The sequence below is a fragment of the Alosa pseudoharengus genome, unplaced genomic scaffold (assembly GCF_046254945.1).
Source record: "Alosa pseudoharengus isolate Yale_2024_CS ecotype anadromous, Long Island Sound unplaced genomic scaffold, YU_APseudo_1.1 YU_APseudo_1.1_scf_21, whole genome shotgun sequence".
Lineage (NCBI taxonomy): Eukaryota > Metazoa > Chordata > Actinopteri > Clupeiformes > Clupeidae > Alosa > Alosa pseudoharengus.
In genome coordinates this window covers 30,642,518-30,662,115 of record NW_027468674.1, presented here as the reverse complement: position 1 = coordinate 30,662,115, position 19,598 = coordinate 30,642,518, and the positions used below count along the sequence as shown (strand labels likewise).

At 42.2% G+C, this 19,598-nt stretch overlaps 2 protein-coding genes across 3 annotated transcripts in view; one reads left to right on the top strand and one right to left on the bottom strand.

Moving 5' to 3' along the window:
- LOC143138132 (dynein axonemal heavy chain 17-like) overlaps positions 1 to 2,695 on the top strand; it is a 30,651-nt gene extending 27,956 nt beyond the window's left edge. For both annotated transcript variants that reach the window (XM_076298591.1, XM_076298590.1), the window contains exons 79-80: positions 1,146 to 1,371; positions 2,255 to 2,695. In XM_076298591.1, the coding sequence (XP_076154706.1) occupies positions 1,146 to 1,371; positions 2,255 to 2,502 (474 nt within the window). In that variant the 3' untranslated portion in view covers positions 2,503 to 2,695. The remainder of the gene's footprint in view (positions 1 to 1,145; positions 1,372 to 2,254) is intronic.
- The window catches only part of pgs1 (phosphatidylglycerophosphate synthase 1), a 33,159-nt gene continuing 15,190 nt past the window's right edge, over positions 1,630 to 19,598 (bottom strand). The window contains exons 7-9 of the mRNA XM_076298821.1: positions 16,287 to 16,465; positions 15,588 to 15,748; positions 1,630 to 2,436 (exon numbers count right to left, since the gene is read on the bottom strand). Coding sequence (XP_076154936.1) covers positions 15,629 to 15,748; positions 16,287 to 16,465 — 299 coding nt within the window. The 3' untranslated portion in view covers positions 1,630 to 2,436; positions 15,588 to 15,628. The remainder of the gene's footprint in view (positions 2,437 to 15,587; positions 15,749 to 16,286; positions 16,466 to 19,598) is intronic.

The following is a 19,598-nucleotide window of genomic DNA, read 5'->3' as shown; positions in this document are numbered from 1 at the left end:
CGATTCCCGCCCCGTGGTCCTTTCCGGATCCCACCCTGACTCTCTCTCTCCCACTCACTTCCTGTCAATCTCCACTGTCCTATCTGAGTAAAGGCATAAAAAGCCCCAAAAAATATACTTAAAAAAAAAAAAAAAAGTCATTTTCAGTTAAAGACATGTTCATCTTCACCCTACATGTTTCTTCCACAATGAAATATAATGGATTGAAATGTAATAAATGTGACGGGGTGGTACATTTCATGATAAAATGGCTCTAGTTATCCAATAACGGTCAAGTTATTGACTTAACATACCGATACATGCCTTCAATTAGAAATGTAATTTGGTTAGCAGTGATAGTGTTAAAACTGTAATGAAAAAGTTATTTTTGTCTAATTTGCATGACTGGGTGGTTGGATTAAAGGCACACTATGCAAGATTTTCACTTTTATGAAGCCAATTTGATGGTAAACAAACTTGTAATAGGCGAATCGTTCACCTAGTATAGCTATACAGCATAGAGATAGACGTAGCAAGTCCCTACCGAGAAAACCAGCCATGCAACCTCCAAGAGTGGTGCCCCGCCAAAACATTACCTTGTCAGTAGATATAGTTCTTTGGAGATAGTTTTTGCCTGTTGTTTATCCTTCACCTCCACAACAAAAGCATTTGCATTGTGTACAGGGAGGATAAGTCGCGAGAAGTTTGCTATTTACAATAGCAGAGTGACATAAATACATCGCGACTCTAGAGGGAGCTCTAAACTCACCAAAATACCTAAACCTGCATAGTATACCTTTAAGCTTGACAGACACCCTCATAGTAATGAAAAAAACAACAGATAAACAATGTAAAATAATGTCATTGTTCGGCTTAGTTTCTTAGGTGCTCTACAGGCAGACATAATTAAAAAATTGTCTTTGTGATTTCATTTCAAGTAACAGGTGGTGCAAGGGGGATGCATTCAGATAGGACAGTGAAGTATGACAGAAAGTGAGTGGGAGAGAGAGATGGGGTGGGATCGGGAAATGACCGCAGGTCGGGTTGTAAACTTGGTCTCCGTGTGCTATTGGACCCTAACATGTTACGGACACTGTAGCCAGTTGCACCACAGCGCCCCCCAACCCAAAGTATCTTTCAGACCCAACACCGGTCTCTGTCCTCAGGAGCTGGAGGTGTGGACAACAGACTTTGCCATGCCCCCAGTTGTGTGGCTGGCCGGCTTCTTCAACCCGCAGTCCTTCCTGACGGCCATCATGCAGACCATGGCCCGCAAGAACGAGTGGCCGCTCGACAAGATGTGTCTGGCCGTGGAGGTGACCAAGAAGAACCGCGAGGACATGACCACTCCGCCAAGAGAGGGAGCCTACGTCCATGGCCTGTACATGGAGGGTAGGTTGCAGATTCAACTCAAATCAACAGCAATGTCATTTAAGACCCTGCTGAAAAACCATAAGATCACACAACTGTTCAACTACATGTTGCTAACCTGTAACCAGGAGTTCCTATTGTGGAGATCGGTATTTAGAGACATTTTTCTACCAAAGACGGCACTCTTTACAAACAACACATTAGCATTACTTGAAAAAACATTTTAGTGAATGAGCTTATAATAAATTATTAATGAATTGTACATCACACAACCAAAGGTGTCATCAAACAATCCTTTAATATTATTTTTAAAAACCATTGATCCACTGAATCAAAATGTGTTGTGTTATTTTGATAAAGATAACACACAAACACACTTACTCTGTGTGTGTGTAATTTGCGCACACACAGAGATTCTGTTTTGGCCTCTCAGCCAAACCAACAGTTTCCAGCATAGGCAGCAGGAACTCCAAGGCTCTACCTGGACTTGTTGTCCATCTGCTATTTCACATCAAACCTTTTTTGTCTCCTCTCTCTCCCCCACAGTAGAAGTCATAAATATTCACTTGTCCACTCACAGGGCAAACAGTTAATATTTTCCAGAATAGACGGTCACATTTATGATAAAACAAAAACACTATTGTAACTTCAGAGAGACACAGAAGAGGTAATCTCATGCTGCGTGGTTACGTAGCAACGTATGGGAGACCAACAGAGCTGAGAGTCATGTAGAGTTAGACTGTGCAGATGAGAACTGGAGTGTAACAGAGGTGTGTGGGGAGGAGCTCAAACAGGGCTGAACCACCACACTCTTGTCCAATGGTACATGTCTGCCATGCCCCCCACCCAGTCAGAGTAAACATGTATATGTGGGTGTGTGGTGTTGTTGTTGCTGTTTGTCCAGGTGCTCGCTGGGACACCCAGACGGGTGTGATCTGCGACGCGCGTCTGAAGGAGCTGAGCCCGGCCATGCCCGTCCTCTTCATCAAGGCCATCCCTGTGGACCGGCAGGAAACCAAGAACATCTACGAGTGCCCGGTCTACAAGACGCGCATCCGTGGCCCCACCTACATCTGGACCTTCAACCTGAAAACCAAAGACAAGCCGGCTAAGTGGGTGCTGGCGGCCGTCTGTCTGTTACTCAGCATTTGAGCAGCCCAGAGAAGGCCAGCGATGAGGCGCCCTCTGCTGTTAAGCAATAAAATCACACTATAGCCAATGAGCTGATTTGTCCTGTGCACTTTATGGATTTCGAAGTTTACCATTTTTGGATTATTAGAAATCATCTAAAGGAAGCACTTTGTGACAGTAGTCAGTGTTAAGTACTGCACTGACTACTGTCACAAAGTGACACTGACACTGTTCATTCTACAAGATTGTATACTACACCACAAGCAGTTCTCACTAGTGTCCATTAGGTTGCAGCACTTCAACACATCAGCCAATTAAGCGGGCTGGTACAAAGGTAAACAAATCGGTGTGAAGAACAAACACTAACCGCATACTCAGTTAATTACATCGTATATCACACTCAAATCAGCTGCCCACGGACAGAAAACAGCACTGCTGGCATCCAACCAAATGGCATGCAGGCAGACCTACAGTATCTCTAACCCTCTTCACAGGGCACAGGGGGGTCACTTCTGACAGGTTCACACCTCAAAGGCTTACAGAGGTAAATGAAGAGCTCAGATGCATAAACAGTTCAGTGCATCTTCACAAATGTGAAGTTTAGTTTTAGTTTTTATCAAACTAATCAACACTAGTTCCAACAAGATTTCAAGTTAAAAAAAGATATAAAGAAAAAGATATAAATATATTTCTGTAAATTGATCAAAAATTGAAATAACTGTTTTTGCATCTAAACGCTTCATATACACTTAAATCTATTAGCTTCATGTACTCATTTCCACCTTTCTGTGTTAAAATGAAAAGGATCCATTGGTGTCCCTCATGACATGCTAGCAAGAGTGAAAGGGCGCTCAATAACGGATCTAGCCAACATTTTGCGGAAAGAAAATCTAGCATGGCTGCTTTCAAATGGGTCTTTAATCTCTGTCTATGATCTTAAAGGTTGTATCAGCGATGGCGGGGTAACGTCACTTCTGTTGACTTTCAAAGAAAAACAGAGCTAGCCCGCTACTCCCTCCCCCTCCCTCCCGTGCAATCCCGTGCAACACTTTATTTTGCCTTTGAGTGTTTGGCAACACTAAGTTGTTAGCAATTTTTTTTGTGTGCAGATCTCAGAGCCTAGGCTGCCTACAGAGATGAGTTTTTTTGACGGCCTGCTTATGGGGCGGGCAGCTAGCGGATCATTAGGAAAGATGTAGATGAATGATCATTTATGTTTGGGCCTGCAATCGCTGATACAACCTTTAATGGTTTATTTGGAAATATCTTGCCTGATTCTGTGTAGAATTTAATTTGTTCAAAGTTAAAAAGATTAAAATTGACAAGCAGTATTTTAACTCCTGGTTCATTTTACATATGATATTTGAATGACTATATATTTAATACATTATACATTGTATGTATTTTCAATTTTTTCAGTTATTGGACCTAGTTTGCATACACAGAGATGAAACCCCACTGCTTGGCAGAAGGCACCAAGACTGATTACTGGTTTGGCCATAAACGTGTCTGGCATGTAGAGAAAGAGTAATATACATGACAAAAATTTCTAAGTTAAAAGGATTAAAATTGACCAGTGGTACTTTAACTCCTGGTTAATTCTACATAGGGTTGAAAGTTGGAAACTTTCCATGGGAATTAACAGGAATATATGGGAATAAACTGATTTTTTTTTTTAAAATATGGCAAGTCAAATGATAACAGGGAACTTAAATGTAGTTGGGGGAAAACCCCATCTTGCAGCATAATATTAGTTAAAACAATCTGATTTAACACAAATTCAGTCTAATTTCTACCCTGCACATACGTCAATCACATGCACACAGCAATCAGCATAGGTCTCTGGTTGCTCAGTCTTGTCGTCACTTTTATCATTCATAATTTTGCATAAGATCTAATGGGATGATTGAAAACCGGTCATGCTGGTCTGATTTAGCTTGACGCTTGAGGTGATATGGTGTTATTTTTTATAATTATTTTATTTGTTTTACCATTTTCTCGGATTCTGACTGGACAAAGCTATAGTCAGTCAATGTTCCAACCAATCAGATTTTGTTGTTGAGTGGCGTGGCGGCGTACCTTGAGCAATTCAGTGGTTCGGTGCATAGTTGCCAAGTCCGCTTATAATACGCGACTTTGGGCTTGTTTTTACAGAAAGTCGCTTGGAAAAATGTGGAGTCGCGGGTTGCGGTTTTTTGGGCTTGCTTTTGAAAACGTGGTTGCTTAAAAATAAAAATAATACGCGACTCGGTTTTTTTACATTTCAATTGACTGGAACATTAATTCCAGGCATAGTTTGTTTGTGAGGTTTTCGAAGCTGTTTGCTTGGTCCTCTCCCTGACTTCCAGATTGCACATAGGCCTACAAAGCGCGAACTGATCGGTCGGGAGAGGACGACGCATGTTTCGTCTGAGCCTGTGTGAGCGAATCCAGTGAGACAATGCAGCCTGCTGCGCCGACTATATCCCTCATTCACCTAAGATTTTGCCTATATGGCCTATGCTATCAGGGTAGACTGTGATGTGTGTGATAATCAGAGGCGATTTTCGAGACGTTTCATCATCGTGTTGTGCTTCACTGCCAATGATGTCCTTAACTCTGCAATAACTTTGCTTAAACGACTCCAATTTAGTTTGTATGGAATTTCTATCATACTCATCATGAGCGCAGAGTTAATAGAAAATCTGTTTCTGGATGTTTTATTTTTTATTGGTAAAACGCTTCATAGGTTAAATTAACAGCTATTCCGATTTGCGCATAGGCCTATCCTAATCAATCGCCCATATACCATAGCCTAAAATTTTCATTTGAACAACCTGTTGGACTGTCTAACCTATTTATTTCCATTCATGGTCGTTTGCCTACATCGTGACATTAAGCGACAGTAAGGCGAATTCAAAGAATTATGGACTGACGTGCTGTCAAAGGGGCTGCCCATGCAATTGGCTGTAAATTGCGCACAGCCGGTCAGTCTAAGAATGGCAGCGCGGGCTAATAAGAGTTCTTATTACACATATATGTAGGCACATCCTTGTTCTGCTCTGCGTGGACTGGAGTTGTTATCCATCCCGGCAAAAGACGACTTTTCCAGGTAAACGAGCTGTCTTGAAATGACATTCTGAAATGCCGGTCGGGCCAAACCTTTGCGCGCATTAACCATGCCAAACGAGCGCCAGCGCTGATGGAACTTTTCTAGCATGATATTTGAGGGTGCCATTTTCAGACTCAATTTTCAGACTTTGCTCAAATTAAGTCACAATAATCAATTTAAGGGTAGGTCTAAGTCAGAACAAGGGTCAGGACAATGCGAGAAAACAGGCGAGACCTGAGAAAATGCGACTCCGTGTTTCACCAGCCTTTCTTGCGCAAAGCTGAATGAAAATTTGCGTAGGCCTATATACTTCCCGTGTAACAGTTTGCACATCTAAAACTATTATTCTTTTTCCAGACTATCGCTACAGCTGTCCAAGGCTTTTGCGGCGTTTTGCATTGCTTCACGCTGTTCCCTTGTTGGTTTGGCATTTGGTCACCTGTCTGATCAATGAGTTCAGGTCTATGGCTGTTTTCATCATCAGTGTGAACGGAATTATTTTCACAAATGCAGGAGTAGAAAATACCTGTCTTCAATGTAGGTTATACCCTGAATACTCAGCAGATCCTATGGCCATACAGTAAATCCTCAAATTATGGCCGAGATTATATTCTCTATAGCCGGGCCTCTGATAATAGCCAGGGGCATCGTTTATTCGAACAAATAAAGGCCAGGGTAATAATTGCCATGTGGGCTAGGCCTATTGGTCCACTTTTTTATTGTTGATTTTTTTTTTATTGTTACGGTTTGATTCATATTCGTAATAAACCACACAGGAAGGAATACACACCTCTCTCTCACACACACGTGTGCGAATGTGTAGCCTAGTTGTTTGCAATGAGTTTAATTTGCAATGAGTTTAATTTAGCCTAATTTTTGGGGGGCAAATGTTTTAATACAAAGTGAAATAAATGATAGTTTTGGCTTTGGAAAGTAATTGTTTCACTCATTATACAAATAGGCGCTGTTAAGGCTGTGACAGGTTAAAGCGGCATTGGGCTTCTTTTGGGCTTCTTTTTGAGGTGAGAGTTGCTTATTTGTCTCGCGAGAGTTGGCAACACTGGTTCGGTGTTCCAAGCTTGCTACCAAAGATTCTAGAGCAGAGCGCTCTAGAATCTTTGCTTGCTACTAGCAATTTGCTTTGGCTGGCCAAAGGAGGACTAAAATAAGTTCATTAAGCATTTTTGTAACAAGTCAACTTCAGTCAGTGTTCACAGCAGTCTTGGCTAGCTAACGTTAGCTGCTAGTAAAAAACAGACTGGAAACAATAGACAGCACTGACAGCAAAGAGCCTTAACAATCTTTGCTGACAGTTAGCTTAGTACTGTATGCTAGTAAATCGCAGGGAATGGGATTCCTGCTAGCATGCTAGGAGCTAGATTCGCTAAGTTAAACGAAAATATGAATGATCAAATCATATTTATTATAAAACAAAATGTTTATATTTATGTTTGTAAGCAGTTTCTATTATACGCAATTTTAGAAATTACCCCAAATTCCCATTAAGTTTCATTGTTTTCTTTAATTAGACAATACAGACAACGTTTTGGTTAATCCATTACATATCGGATCATCACTTTATCAGATTCTCTGTGCGTCTCCTGGATAACCCAGCAGCTCCTCCTCCGACAATTTCGTTCCGGCGTAATCTCAGAAGCCTCTCAAGCGACCATTTTGCAACATTAGTAACATCTGCTTTACCTACTCCTAGCTCATTGGCACTGGAGGTTAATGACGCTACAGAGACTCTCTGCTCTACACTGGCATCTTGTCTGAATGCAGCATGTCCTCTTTCCTCAAGACCTACTCGTTCTAAACCTCGTCATCCATGGCTGACGAACAGAGTCTCAGTACGAAAGGAATTTAGAGCTGCTGAAAGGAAATGGCGTAAATCCAGAGATGGAAATGATCTTAGTAACTACCAGTCTTTGCTGTCATCCTTTTCATCCACTGTTACACTTGCAAAAAAGGCATTCTATCAAAGCAAGATTGAGAGCGCCACTGACAGTAGAAAACTTTTTTCTACTTTCAAATCTCTTCTCAATCCTCCACCACCACCATCAACTACTTCACTGTCAGCAGATGACTTTGCAACATTTTTTACTGAAAAAGTTCCTAAAATAAGTGCTCAGTTTGATGCTCCTATAAGGAGGGCTTTGCCTTGTGTTAGTATGACCGCATCATTTGACTCTTTCTCTCCTCTTGATGAGGCAGTCTCTCAATTGCTTCAGCGATGTCGTCCAACAACATGCCCATTAGATCCTGTCCCGTCCACTCTTCTACAGTCTATCTCACCCGCTGTTCTACCAGCAGTCACACATGTATTTAATGCTTTACTCAGTTCTGGAATAGCCTTATTCTTTTAAACAGGCTAGGGTTACACCTCTGCTAAAGAAAAGTACACTTAATCCAACTGAGGTGAAGAACTACAGACCTGTCTCCCTTCTTCCTTTCTTGTCAAAGGTTTTGGAGAAAGTGGTCTTCAAGCAAGTTTGTGACTTTCTTCATCAGAATAATCTACTAGACCCTATGCAGTCTGGTTTCAAGAGTGGTCATTCTACTGAAACTGCTCTTCTGTCTGTGACTGAAGCATTGAGAGTAGCTAAGTCCTCTGCTCAGTCATCAGTATTAATTCTACTAGATTTATCTGCAGCCTTTGATACTGTTAACCATGACATTCTCCTATCTATACTATCTGAACTGGGAATTTCTGGAAAAGCTCTTGACTGGTTTGAATCTTACCTTAAAGGGCGTTCTTTCAACGTGTCTTGGCAGGGACAGGTATCTAAGTCTCATGACCTCACCACAGGTGTGCCTCAGGGATCAGTATTAGAACCCTTGCTTTTCTCTATTTACACCACTTCCTTAGGTGATACCATTCGCTCCCATGGATTTGACTATCACTGTTATGCAGACGACACTCAACTTTACCTGTCTTTCCCACCTGATGACTCTAGTGTTTCCCACCGGATTTCTGCATGCCTTAAGGATATTTCAGCCTGGATGAAAGATCGGCACCTTCAGCTTAATCTCTCAAAAACAGAGTTTTTGGTGTTTCCAGCTAAAACAGCTATTCCCCAACAGATTAACATCCAGCTTGACTCAACTTCACTGACCAACTAGATCGGCACGAAACTTGGGCGTTGTAATTGATGACCGACTTAACTTCTCTGAGCATATAGCCTCTATTGCAAAATCATGTCGGTTTATGCTTTACAACATTAGGAAGATCAGACCTTATCTGACACAAGATTCCACACAACTTCTTGTTCAGACCATGGTCATCTCTAAGCTGGACTATTGTAATTCACTATTAGCTGGCTTACCCGCTTGTGTAACAAGATCATTACAGCTGATTCAGAATGCTGGAGCACGCCTGGTCTTCAATCAGCCAAAGAGGACACATGTAACTCCTCTCCTAGTTACTCTCCATTGGCTCCCTATAGTAGCCAAAATTAAATTTAAATCTCTCACTTTGGCCTATAGGACACTAACTAGATCTGCTCCTAGTTATTTTAATTCAATAATCAAGCCTTACATCCCCAACCGCCCACTGCGGTCTTCTGGTGAGCGCATGTTTTGTCGACCAGTCATGAAAACTGGGTCTAATTCCAGACTCTTTTCTTCAGTGGTTCCATGTTGGTTGAATAAATTGCCCAGTGCTCTCCATTCCTGTGGTAGTTTTGGGTCGTTTAAGAGGGGTCTAAAGACATTCCTATTCAACATATACTTAGTTGTTTAAGCGCTTATGTGTTATGGTTTGTATAATGTTGTTTTATTTTAATTGGGCTGTTAATTAATTTGACATTATTGTTTATTATTGATATTCTCCTTAATGTAGTCTTAGCATGTCATTCTTTTTATATTATTGATTGAATGGACATTATTGTTTATTATTGCCTTTCCCCTTTTTTTTCCATTGCTTTTTTATTAGGCTATTGATTGAATTGATATTATTGTGTACTATAACTATTCTCCTTACTATATTTGACCTAGATTCTAATCTGTTCCCTGTTAAATTTTAAATATTATTATGTTGTTTTGTATTTATGTGTCGCTTTGGACAAAGGCGTCTGCTAAATCCATAACCATAACCATAATTCTGTGAAGGTTTCCAACACAGAATATTCCCAAAATCCCCCAACTTCCCATGGAAAGTTTCCAGAAAGTTTCTAGAATTTTACCGGAAATGTTCCACCCCTTTGCAGCCCTAATTCTACATGTAATGTGACATTTGAATGACTATACATATACATATCCATTATTAAAAGTTTCATATTTAATTGGATTTTCCATTGTTTGGCCTAGTTTGTATACACAGAGATGAGACAACACAGCTTGGCAGAAAGCACCAAAACTACTTAAAGGACAGGTTCGGTATTTTACACTTCAAGCCCTGTTTTCAGATAGTTTATGATTAAATAGAACGTTTAAGATTGAAATTTGGACACATGCTGCTGTCCTGAGAATTTTCGGTTTCTGTGGTAGCGCCCCCCCTCCTCCAGAACGATGCATAGGTGCACTGGAACAATCCTTCCTAAAACGCATTAAACTTTCGTTTACAAAGACGTGAAACTCACCGAGTGGTCAGGGGTGTTCACTGATATGCTCACACAAAAATCGTTGCAAAAGATTCTTTCCAACAGGTTTTATCGTAGTTTTTGTCCAACTCCATTGACTTGTATTGGATGTGCTGTGAGGTACGGTATTACTCCGCTGCCGGAAACGGATATGGGGTTGTTTGTTTTCTTTCTGTAGTCTTATGCAGTCGCGGTATCGTAGGCTACTACGCTATCCAAATTATTGTCACGTCCAACCATGGCTAATGCTAAAATGTCTTGGAACTTGCACTATGTGAATGATAGCCTACGTGAATCATTACGTTTTCATCATGAAAGTTCCACAGCCAAAAAAATAGTAAACGTACAAAATCATGTAGCCAAATTATTCATGTAGGCTAGGGTTAGTGTGAACATGACAGGTTATGGACATAACAAATAAGTTCTTACCCCAAGTTCTTCCAACTCTGTCGTCCCAGGAGGTAATGTGGGAACCGCTGTATTTCTCAGGCAAAAGAGCTTTTTGGGCGATTTCTTTTGACCTCCAGCGAAGTTCAGTAAAATGCAGACACGGTGATCAGCTTTCTGCAGATTCTCAACAGGTGTGCTCACATCCAACCCCAGAAATTCCAGCCACAACTTTAGCCTTTCTGGATCGTTGAAAGGAAGTCTGTGACAACTTTTTTTGCCACAAATTTTCCCGCTATTCGGAACTGCATAAATCGCCTCATTTTTAGCTGTCTGTTGCAAAATACTTCAAGACAGCGATCTTCTGCTTCTTCTGTGTATTCAATGAAATGCCAGTGGTTTGCTTGTAATTGGCAAGACGGTGTAAGGTGCATTATCGCCACCAACTGGGCTGGAGTGTCTATTATTCGGAAGAATGTACGGGTGTGAGGCGTTTGGAAAAATAGCTCCACAGTTTTACAACATGGTAATAACCTGTTGGAAAGCGTCTTTTGCAGCGATTTTTGTGTGAACATATCAGCGAACACCCCTGACCACTCGGTGAGTTTCACGTCTTTGTAAACGAAAGTTTAATGCATTTTAGGAAGGATTGTTCCAGTGCACCTATGCATCGTTCTGGAGGAGGGGGGGCGCTACCACAGAAACCGAAAATTCTCAGGACAGCAGCATGTGTCCAAATTTCAATCTTAAACGTTCTATTTAATCATAAACTATCTGAAAACAGGGCTTTAAGTGTAAAATACCGAACCTGTCCTTTAATGGTTTGACTATAAATAGACTTGTCTGGCAAACAGAGAGTGTGAGAGAATGAAAAACAACAGTAAGAACAACAAAAAAAAAGAACGGAAAAAACATTTCAAACATTTCCTGCTCAGCTACATTTTTCTTCCCATCTCCCTCATAACACTTCCCGAAAGCCTGCTATGAACTCAATTCCTCACACCACTTTAGGCGCTTGAAATATTAGTTTGGATCTCCAATTGCATAACTACAATTACAAACATGCCTACATTCACAAAGAGTAAAGATTGTTCCCCCCAGGGATTACAGGGTGTGTGCTCTACCTGCACAAAAAAGCAGGTACAGTATCTATCAGCATTATGACAGGTGAAGAGGAACTGGCTCTTACAAATAACAAAAAAACTATTCATTCCAGATAGTCCAATTCAGTAGGTATATACAACCTGTGCCTCATTATATGACATTTCTCATGCGTACAAACGGCACATCATGGAAACTTTTATTTGCTGCACGTACACACCCCCTTCTAGGGGAAAGATGACCGTTCGGATGGAATGGAAACCTATGGGGCTGCATCGAAATGGGGAGCGAAAAGGGCTTGTACTTAGGGATGTAACGGTATGAAAATTTAACCTCACGGTTATAGTGACCAAAATTATCACGGTTTTCGGTATTATCACGGTATTTTTAAAAGTGCGTTCAATATGTTCAGAAAGCACTGATAGGCCTACACAAGCTGAAATAGTTTCAAAAAGTGTCCCGTTCAGTTTTTCATGTTTAATTGGCTATGTGCTTATCGCTTAACTTACCCTACCATGACTTGGAGGTTGCTATTACTGTTATTTGGATCCAATGAGTGAGACCAGGCTTGGAATTTCACCATTCTGGGGGCAAGGCGACTTGGCCTTCAGTTGGGCATATTTGGTGGAGGGCACAAAGGCCACATAGGCTATAAAAAATATCAAAGTTGTATAGCCTATTCACTGCAGTAGACCTGCATCACTGTATGAAACATTACAAAAACATGAAACATGACATATTATATAGAACTGCAAATCATCTGAACATCTAATATTTACAGATATCTAGGCTATATTTAACATTTATTTTATATTTGGCCTGTTATGAAATCATGTATTGAACAATTTAAGCACAGTTCAGCTTTAAGAAACTCAAATAGCCTAGATGCATGCTTAGCATTTTGTGATCTACTTTCACAAACTCTTTGTCAGCTGTCCTCTGATTTACCGATATATAGGCGATATTTGTAACATTTATTTTGTATTTGGCCCGTTATGAAATCATGTGGAACAATTTAAACACATTGTAAAACTTAAAGCCCAAATTTGGAGACATCCATGCATGTCGAAATGTACTGCAAATTCAAAAGTGGATTACTCTGGAACGGCTAACTGTACAGGGGACTGCTTTACACCTTTATGTTCGGTAAGGTCTGCTGTTTATTCTGATATATGGTTTGTCATGTGTTAAACGAAAGGTTCGTGAAGTATTGCACCGAGAGGAATGGGTAGGGAGATGGACGAAAACCTTCAGTAGAATTTATGATTAAATTTAATTATATTATTTACGTTTCTCGCGAACCGTTCACCACAGCAATTCGCGGCTAACATCGTTTAAAAGCTGAGAAAAAGCTCTTTCATGTGATACTTGTGATGTCTGTGTGATGAGTAGGCTACTTCGCGAGTAGTTCAACTGAGAAGAATAGGTGAATTTAGACGCACTTTCTTTCTTGCGCTGTCACTTTCTCCACTGCGTAAAATAAATTAATTTGCGCTGTGAATGCTAAGATTATTTTGACAGGCCATAGGCTAAATAAAATTCGCTATTAGTAGGATGCAAAGCAGAATATTGAAAGAAGGGCACCAAGGGCACCGTGGCCTGTAAAACTCTGATTTTCAAAGGGACATCACGGCCAACACAAGGGGCAAAAACGTGGCCGCCGTGAAATTCCTACCCTGAGTGAGACCAAAGTAAGTGTTCGAAAAAAACTTTAGGCTACTGTGTTCTTCCGATAACGTGAGTGGAATGGATTTAATGTGCACGTGAAAATGTTCCGCCTTTTAAAATCAGGTGTAGCCTAATCCAATTCGCAGTTAAAACCATCAATTAGGCTAGACAACAGAATCAGTAGGGTACCAATTTTGCTTCATTGTACCAGGCCTACTGTATGTCAAAAGCAGGCTCGGATGAAGCTGGGAAGGATTAAACACACGGTTTCAACACCGTGATAATCAACCGTGATAATTATGATATTTCAAAAGAAAACGGTAATTGTTATCGTCAACATTTTTATCACGGTTTATCATTATACCGGTAATCGTTACATCCCTACTTGTACTTAATAAATATTTGAACAAACGTGAATAAAAGGCACAAAAGAAGGTTGGTGTGAGAGTTTGTGGGATTAAGGTGGCATTCCTATTTTTTCCTATTCCATTCTTATTGCTCTTTCCAGTTTACTAACAGGAGTGTCATAAATGTAGTCGCAAAAATTCAATATTTGCGCCAGATTTGCAGCAAACTTGTGGGTGATTTGTGGGAAACAAATGAGTTCACTAGAAAATATTGCCTGAAGTTTTCCAATGTTGGCCACTAGAGGCAAACTTCCAGCAAAGTTATGACAACAATGAGAAGTTTGCCACTAGTGGCAAATGTATTCACCAGTGATTTGCCACTTACCCAATAATGGCAAACTTCCAGTGACATTCTGGTGACAAACCTTACTGGCATACAGTATAACATTGTTGCAACATTGCCAAAAGCATGTGAAAACTTTGCATGTGAAAACATTGCCGTAGACTGTTCACCAGAAACCTGAAATGTCTGTAAGAGTTTACATGTCATAAGATCAACTTAACACTACTAGTGATCCGAGAACTGTTCCCATAAGTCACCCACAAGTTTGCCGCAAATATGCTGCAAACATTTAATTTTTGTAAGGAAAGTTAAGCTTGCCGAACTTAGTTATAGGCCTACAGTCAGCCACGGGCAGCTCGACTGTGACTACATTTGTGACACTCCTGTTAGTAAACTGGAAAGAGGAAAAAATAGAAATGTAATGGTCACCTTAATCACATGAACACACAGGTACAGTAACTCTCACACCAGTGTTATTTCGTGTCTTTTATTCATGTTTGTTCAAAGATTCAGTTAAGTATAAGCCCAATTTGCTCCCCACAGCTCTATAGGTTTCCATTTAATCCAAACAGTCATTTCCCCCTAAAAGGGTGTGTGTACGTGCAGCACATACAATCTTACATGATGTGCCGTTTATACGTATGCAGAAAAATGTCTTTATGACAACACGCCAGTTGTGCGTATTGCCTTAAAATATTCCTACTGAATTGGAATATTTTGAATGAATAAGTTTATGTTATTTGTAAGAGCCAGTTCCTCCTCAGCCTTTTCACTCCCTGCTTTGATGCAGCTCATTCATTCCACGGTCATCTTTCCCCTTATAGGGGACGTGTACATGCAGCATAAGTAGACCAACTCTGGTATCACAGAGGTCATGTAACTGTAATAGTTCCATTATAGAACACTGCCCTGGTTAACTTGGCACAACATTTTTTTAAGTAAGCACATACATAGTACTTTATCAAAAACATTTCACTTTACCTGGGGCCAGTGTTTCAGTTATGACTCTACAAATTCCCATTTAATCCTCTCACCAAGCATCCACTAATGAGCAAATGTTGACTCAGCTGTGGAGACCACTCAGTTTGTTATCTGAAATATGAAACCCTACCTGCAAGAATAACGTCCTGACTGTGAAGGATCTAAAGGTGTGAACGGTTAACAGCTGGCGGCGTCTACAAGGCAAAAGCTCCCGGCTCCCGCTGGGCCTGGAGGTCAGCTGAGGGAGTGTCTGTGGGTATGTGGGGGAGCTGCGCTGTCTGGGACAGGGCAGCCACTGTGGGGAGCGCAGGCCTCCTGCTGTGGTCAGCACTGCTGACTAGGCCTGCTGCTGATGCATGCTGGGACCAGCGTAATGAGTCGGCGCATTTCAGCACCGGCCACAGTCTGGTTTTACTGTTTTCCTGAACCCTCCACACTTATAGCGTGCGTGTTTCTGTGTCTGTGTGTCTGTTGGAGGGGGAGGCGGTGTGTGTGTGTGTGTGTGTGTGTGTGTATGTGTGTGTGTGTGAGGAGCTATGCCTGTACAAACAGGATGATGCGTCAGATTTCGGAGAAATGACGAGGTTCGAGCTCAGTGAGTGACGCACCTGACATGGACAGAGGGATGCTTGGGCCCATGAGCTTGCTCTTAGAAGAAGTTCTTGATGAGAGGGGTGACCAGCTTCACCCACAGCTTCACGTAGCGATCGGGCTGCTTAAAGGTGTTACCCGACACCTCGCTGGATTGCTTGTACAACATCTCCTGCTCCTGCAAATACAAAGCACAATGGAAAAACACATTCCTTCAGAAACGATGAGAATCTATGCTATGCTGGCCACCTCAGTGCTGCCTGAATGAGAGGTAAGGCATGTACCAACAATAGACCAGAAAATAGTACCATGCTGCCACTACAAACACTGACTGATTCTGTACACTAGCAGATCAAAGCCAGACATACCAGTAAGCTCGTTCACTTGGTGACTGTCTAACAGAACAAAGCAGCCTCAGTGTGAGGTGACTAGGCACTTCTCACCAAGAGCCCCATGTATGATGCATCCAGCACGTGAAGGTAATAACTTAAACAATGAAGAACAGATAAAAAAAAATAAAAAAAAGCGCAAAGTCATCCATGACTGGTAACCTGCCAAGTGATGATCGGCAGTGACCAAAGTGTAGACTATTTCCCGAAGCAAGTCCATGAATCTTGATTACAGTTTACGAACGGGTAATATAAACGGGGTCTGGAAATTAAAATCACAGTTTATCAGTTAATTATTTTACAGTTGTGCTTGTCTGCTCAACCTACCTGCTGAAGTTGTGCCTGGAGTTCCTCGTTCTCGGTCACGATGGCAATCTGCGCCTCAAGGTCCCGGTGTACGGAGCGGTAGCCAAAGTTTGGTGAGCCGATAAGAGTGAGGCAGGGCCGGTCACTGCCGTCCAGGTAATACCAAAGCCCTGGCAAGGCAAGACACAAGCAATGACTCACTGAGGGCAAGCCCAGGGATGACGGGGGAAGGCCTGTTTGATTACTGTGAAAAGGAAGGATTGTTGGATTAGTGTGACCAGAATCACACTAATGTGCAGAATCATTTAATTGAAGAAATCTGTGAAATTACACAGCACCACTGTTTTTTCACTGACAAAAGTATTGGCACCCCTTTAGAAATGTTTTTAAGCAAAATACACACAATTTTAGAGTTATTTTGAGAAAACAAACAATCCAGGACCATTTCAATTTGTTTCCCCAAATTCAACGCAAAATATCACCAAAATGCTGCGGGAAGCGAATACTGTCAAACTGACACGGTCAAAAGTCTTGGCATCCTTCACAAAAAGTGTCTTTTGCACTAATAAAAGCACACTTTTCATCGTTAAAATCCAGTGCTAAAGTTATGGGTAGTCAGACATCAGCTGTGGTAGCATTCCTGAGAAATATCAGTCCATTTCTCAAATATCAGTCCAGTTTACTGACTTTACATTTCTATCGGTCTCTATGGACAGTAAGATGTTTTCTCCAAGGATTTCCAAATATTTGAATGACTCTCCCTACCCCTTTATATGCAGCTGATATATCAGTGCCAGAGGAAGCAAAATAGGCCAAGAGTATCACGTAGTTATTGCCATGCATCAGTTTAGACAGGGTGCACTTTTCAGTGTATGCTTCATTGTTCCCATCCAAACATACTGCTATTCTATAAGCAGAACAAAACAGAATACTGAACCAAAACCATAGAATTAACTGCCAAACCTATTGTCACTCATTTATATAGTTTTATATTTATGAAAATAAAATTGAATTTAAAGGAGAATTCTGGCATTTTTTTCACATAGATCTGTTTCTCTAGGTCACCGAGTGCTGTCGGTACAGAAACAAAACAAAATCGGTTTTACCTAGCTCAAGTTGCTGCAGCCAACAGCTAGAGCTGCGAGGCAGCTACAGTGCTACACTCTGAGGGCATGTTCATGAGCCCTCCAGACCAGAGTGCAGGAATTCTCCTTTAAGGACATAATGTTTTTATGTTTTTATCCCCAGGCCATCCGAACTCTGAACTCACACTATACTGACTTTGCACACATTCACTTCTCAGCACTCATGACCCCCCCCCCCCCCACACACACACACACACACCTACATGACTTTTAGCACTTTTACATCCCTCTCCCTATGCTACAGACCTTTATTTTCTTATTTCATCACACATCAAAACACACACACACACACACACACACACACACACACATATCTGACTTTCTCCAACTTTTGCACATCTCCATAGAACTTTTTATTTATTATTTTTGATTTCTCCTCCATCTATCTACCCATGTCCTTCATTGCCTAGCCTTTCTGCCCCCCCCCCCACCCCCATCCCCAACACACACACAAAAACACACACACTTACATCATCACTGTCATCACCTCACATACATACAGCACACTGCTTGCTACAGTAAGCCTCCTCTACATACTTGCTGCACACTGCCCCCCCCCCCCCCCCCCCCACTACATACAGCACATTGTCTTCAGGATCTTCTCCAACACACATCCTCTACATACTTACAGCAGACTGCCCCCACCTACCCACACACACACTACACACACACACACAGTCACTGCTCCACTCCCCTCCCGCCCACACACACATCTTCACCGTCATCACTCACATACATCATACATACAGTACTCTGCTTGCAATAGTAAGTCCCTTCACCATACTTGCAGTACACTGCCCCCCCCCCCCCTCTCCCCTACATACACAGCACATTATTTCATCAGGAAGCTTCTCCAACACACATCCCCAACATACTTACAGCACACTATCCCATCTCCCTTGTTATCCCCCCAACACACACACCAAGACCCCTGGCAGTTGGGTTAGCCCCTTGAGCCATGGATCTGCCCAAGGTTTCTTCCTTGGTAAGGGAGTTTTTCCTTGCCCCTGTTGCTCTTGGGTGCTCCTTGTTGGTGCCCCCCCCCCCCCCCCAATCAAAATCCTCCCCCACCTTTCTTATGCAGCCCTTGCCACTTAATCTACTAAACCCCTCTTCTACTGCACTTTTTACCCCCCCCCCCATAAATGCACAAATAGGCTGACACCAGACATAATTTCACTGCATTTCTTACATCCAGTAACTATATGCATGTGACAATAAACTTCCTTGTATCCTTGTATCCTTGTATAAAACTGAGCTACAGCGCCTAAGGCTCCACATCTTTAACCACGTCACCTCACACTCAGCCACTTTCCTTGAAAAGAAGGAAAAACCATGGGGCAAGATTTCACACGTCCCAGTGGGATCACACATACAGTAGAGCTTTGAGTGCAGTGCAAGGGGGAGGTCCTTGAGGAGAAGGACAGTGAGCGTTTCCCTGGAAACACACAAAGGGCTTTGTTAGCCGACACCACTCTGGGTTCCAGCACCATGAGTGGGCACTGAGCTCCGCCCCAGCCTGCCCACTGGCCCTCCTGGCACGGGCAGATTAGCCTCCCATGGCCCCCGCAAAGCCCCATTCAGCGCTTACTGGAACAGCTGAGTTACCAGGCCAAACCTGACATGCCATGTTAACAACAAAGCGGGAGTGGGAGCGCTTGATGGGGCTGTGCTTCGGAACAGTTTGGCCTGAGGCAGGACGTTTCAGGATCACAGAGGCCCAATCCGGTTTATCTTGCTATTAAGTGGAGCTAGTAGTACAAACAAGGAATTTGGTTCCAGGCACTCGAGCAGTCCAGTGTGGCCGTGTGCTGGACAGACAGTCATGAATTCATGTACTGGGCTGTTTGATCACCTCCATGAACTAATGAAAAATTCAGGAAGTGTGTTGGTGCGTGCTTCTGCAATGAATTAATGAGATTTGGCAAGAGCTGTGCGTGTGTGTGTGTGTGTGTGTGTGTGTGTGTGTTTGAGTACACACTTCCCTGTTCAAAATCAGCAGTGCCCTCCGGATGGCCCGTGGCTGTATGCTCTTCTTGAAACAGCCGTTAAGATATCAGGTAAAGGTAAGTGAAGGAGGCGACCTGGGAAAGCACCCAGCGCGTCACCTGAGCCAGCCTGGAGCCGGCGGAGTGCTGTGCTGGCCTAGTTTACCATAAGCGGCCATTATAGACAAACACTGATGATG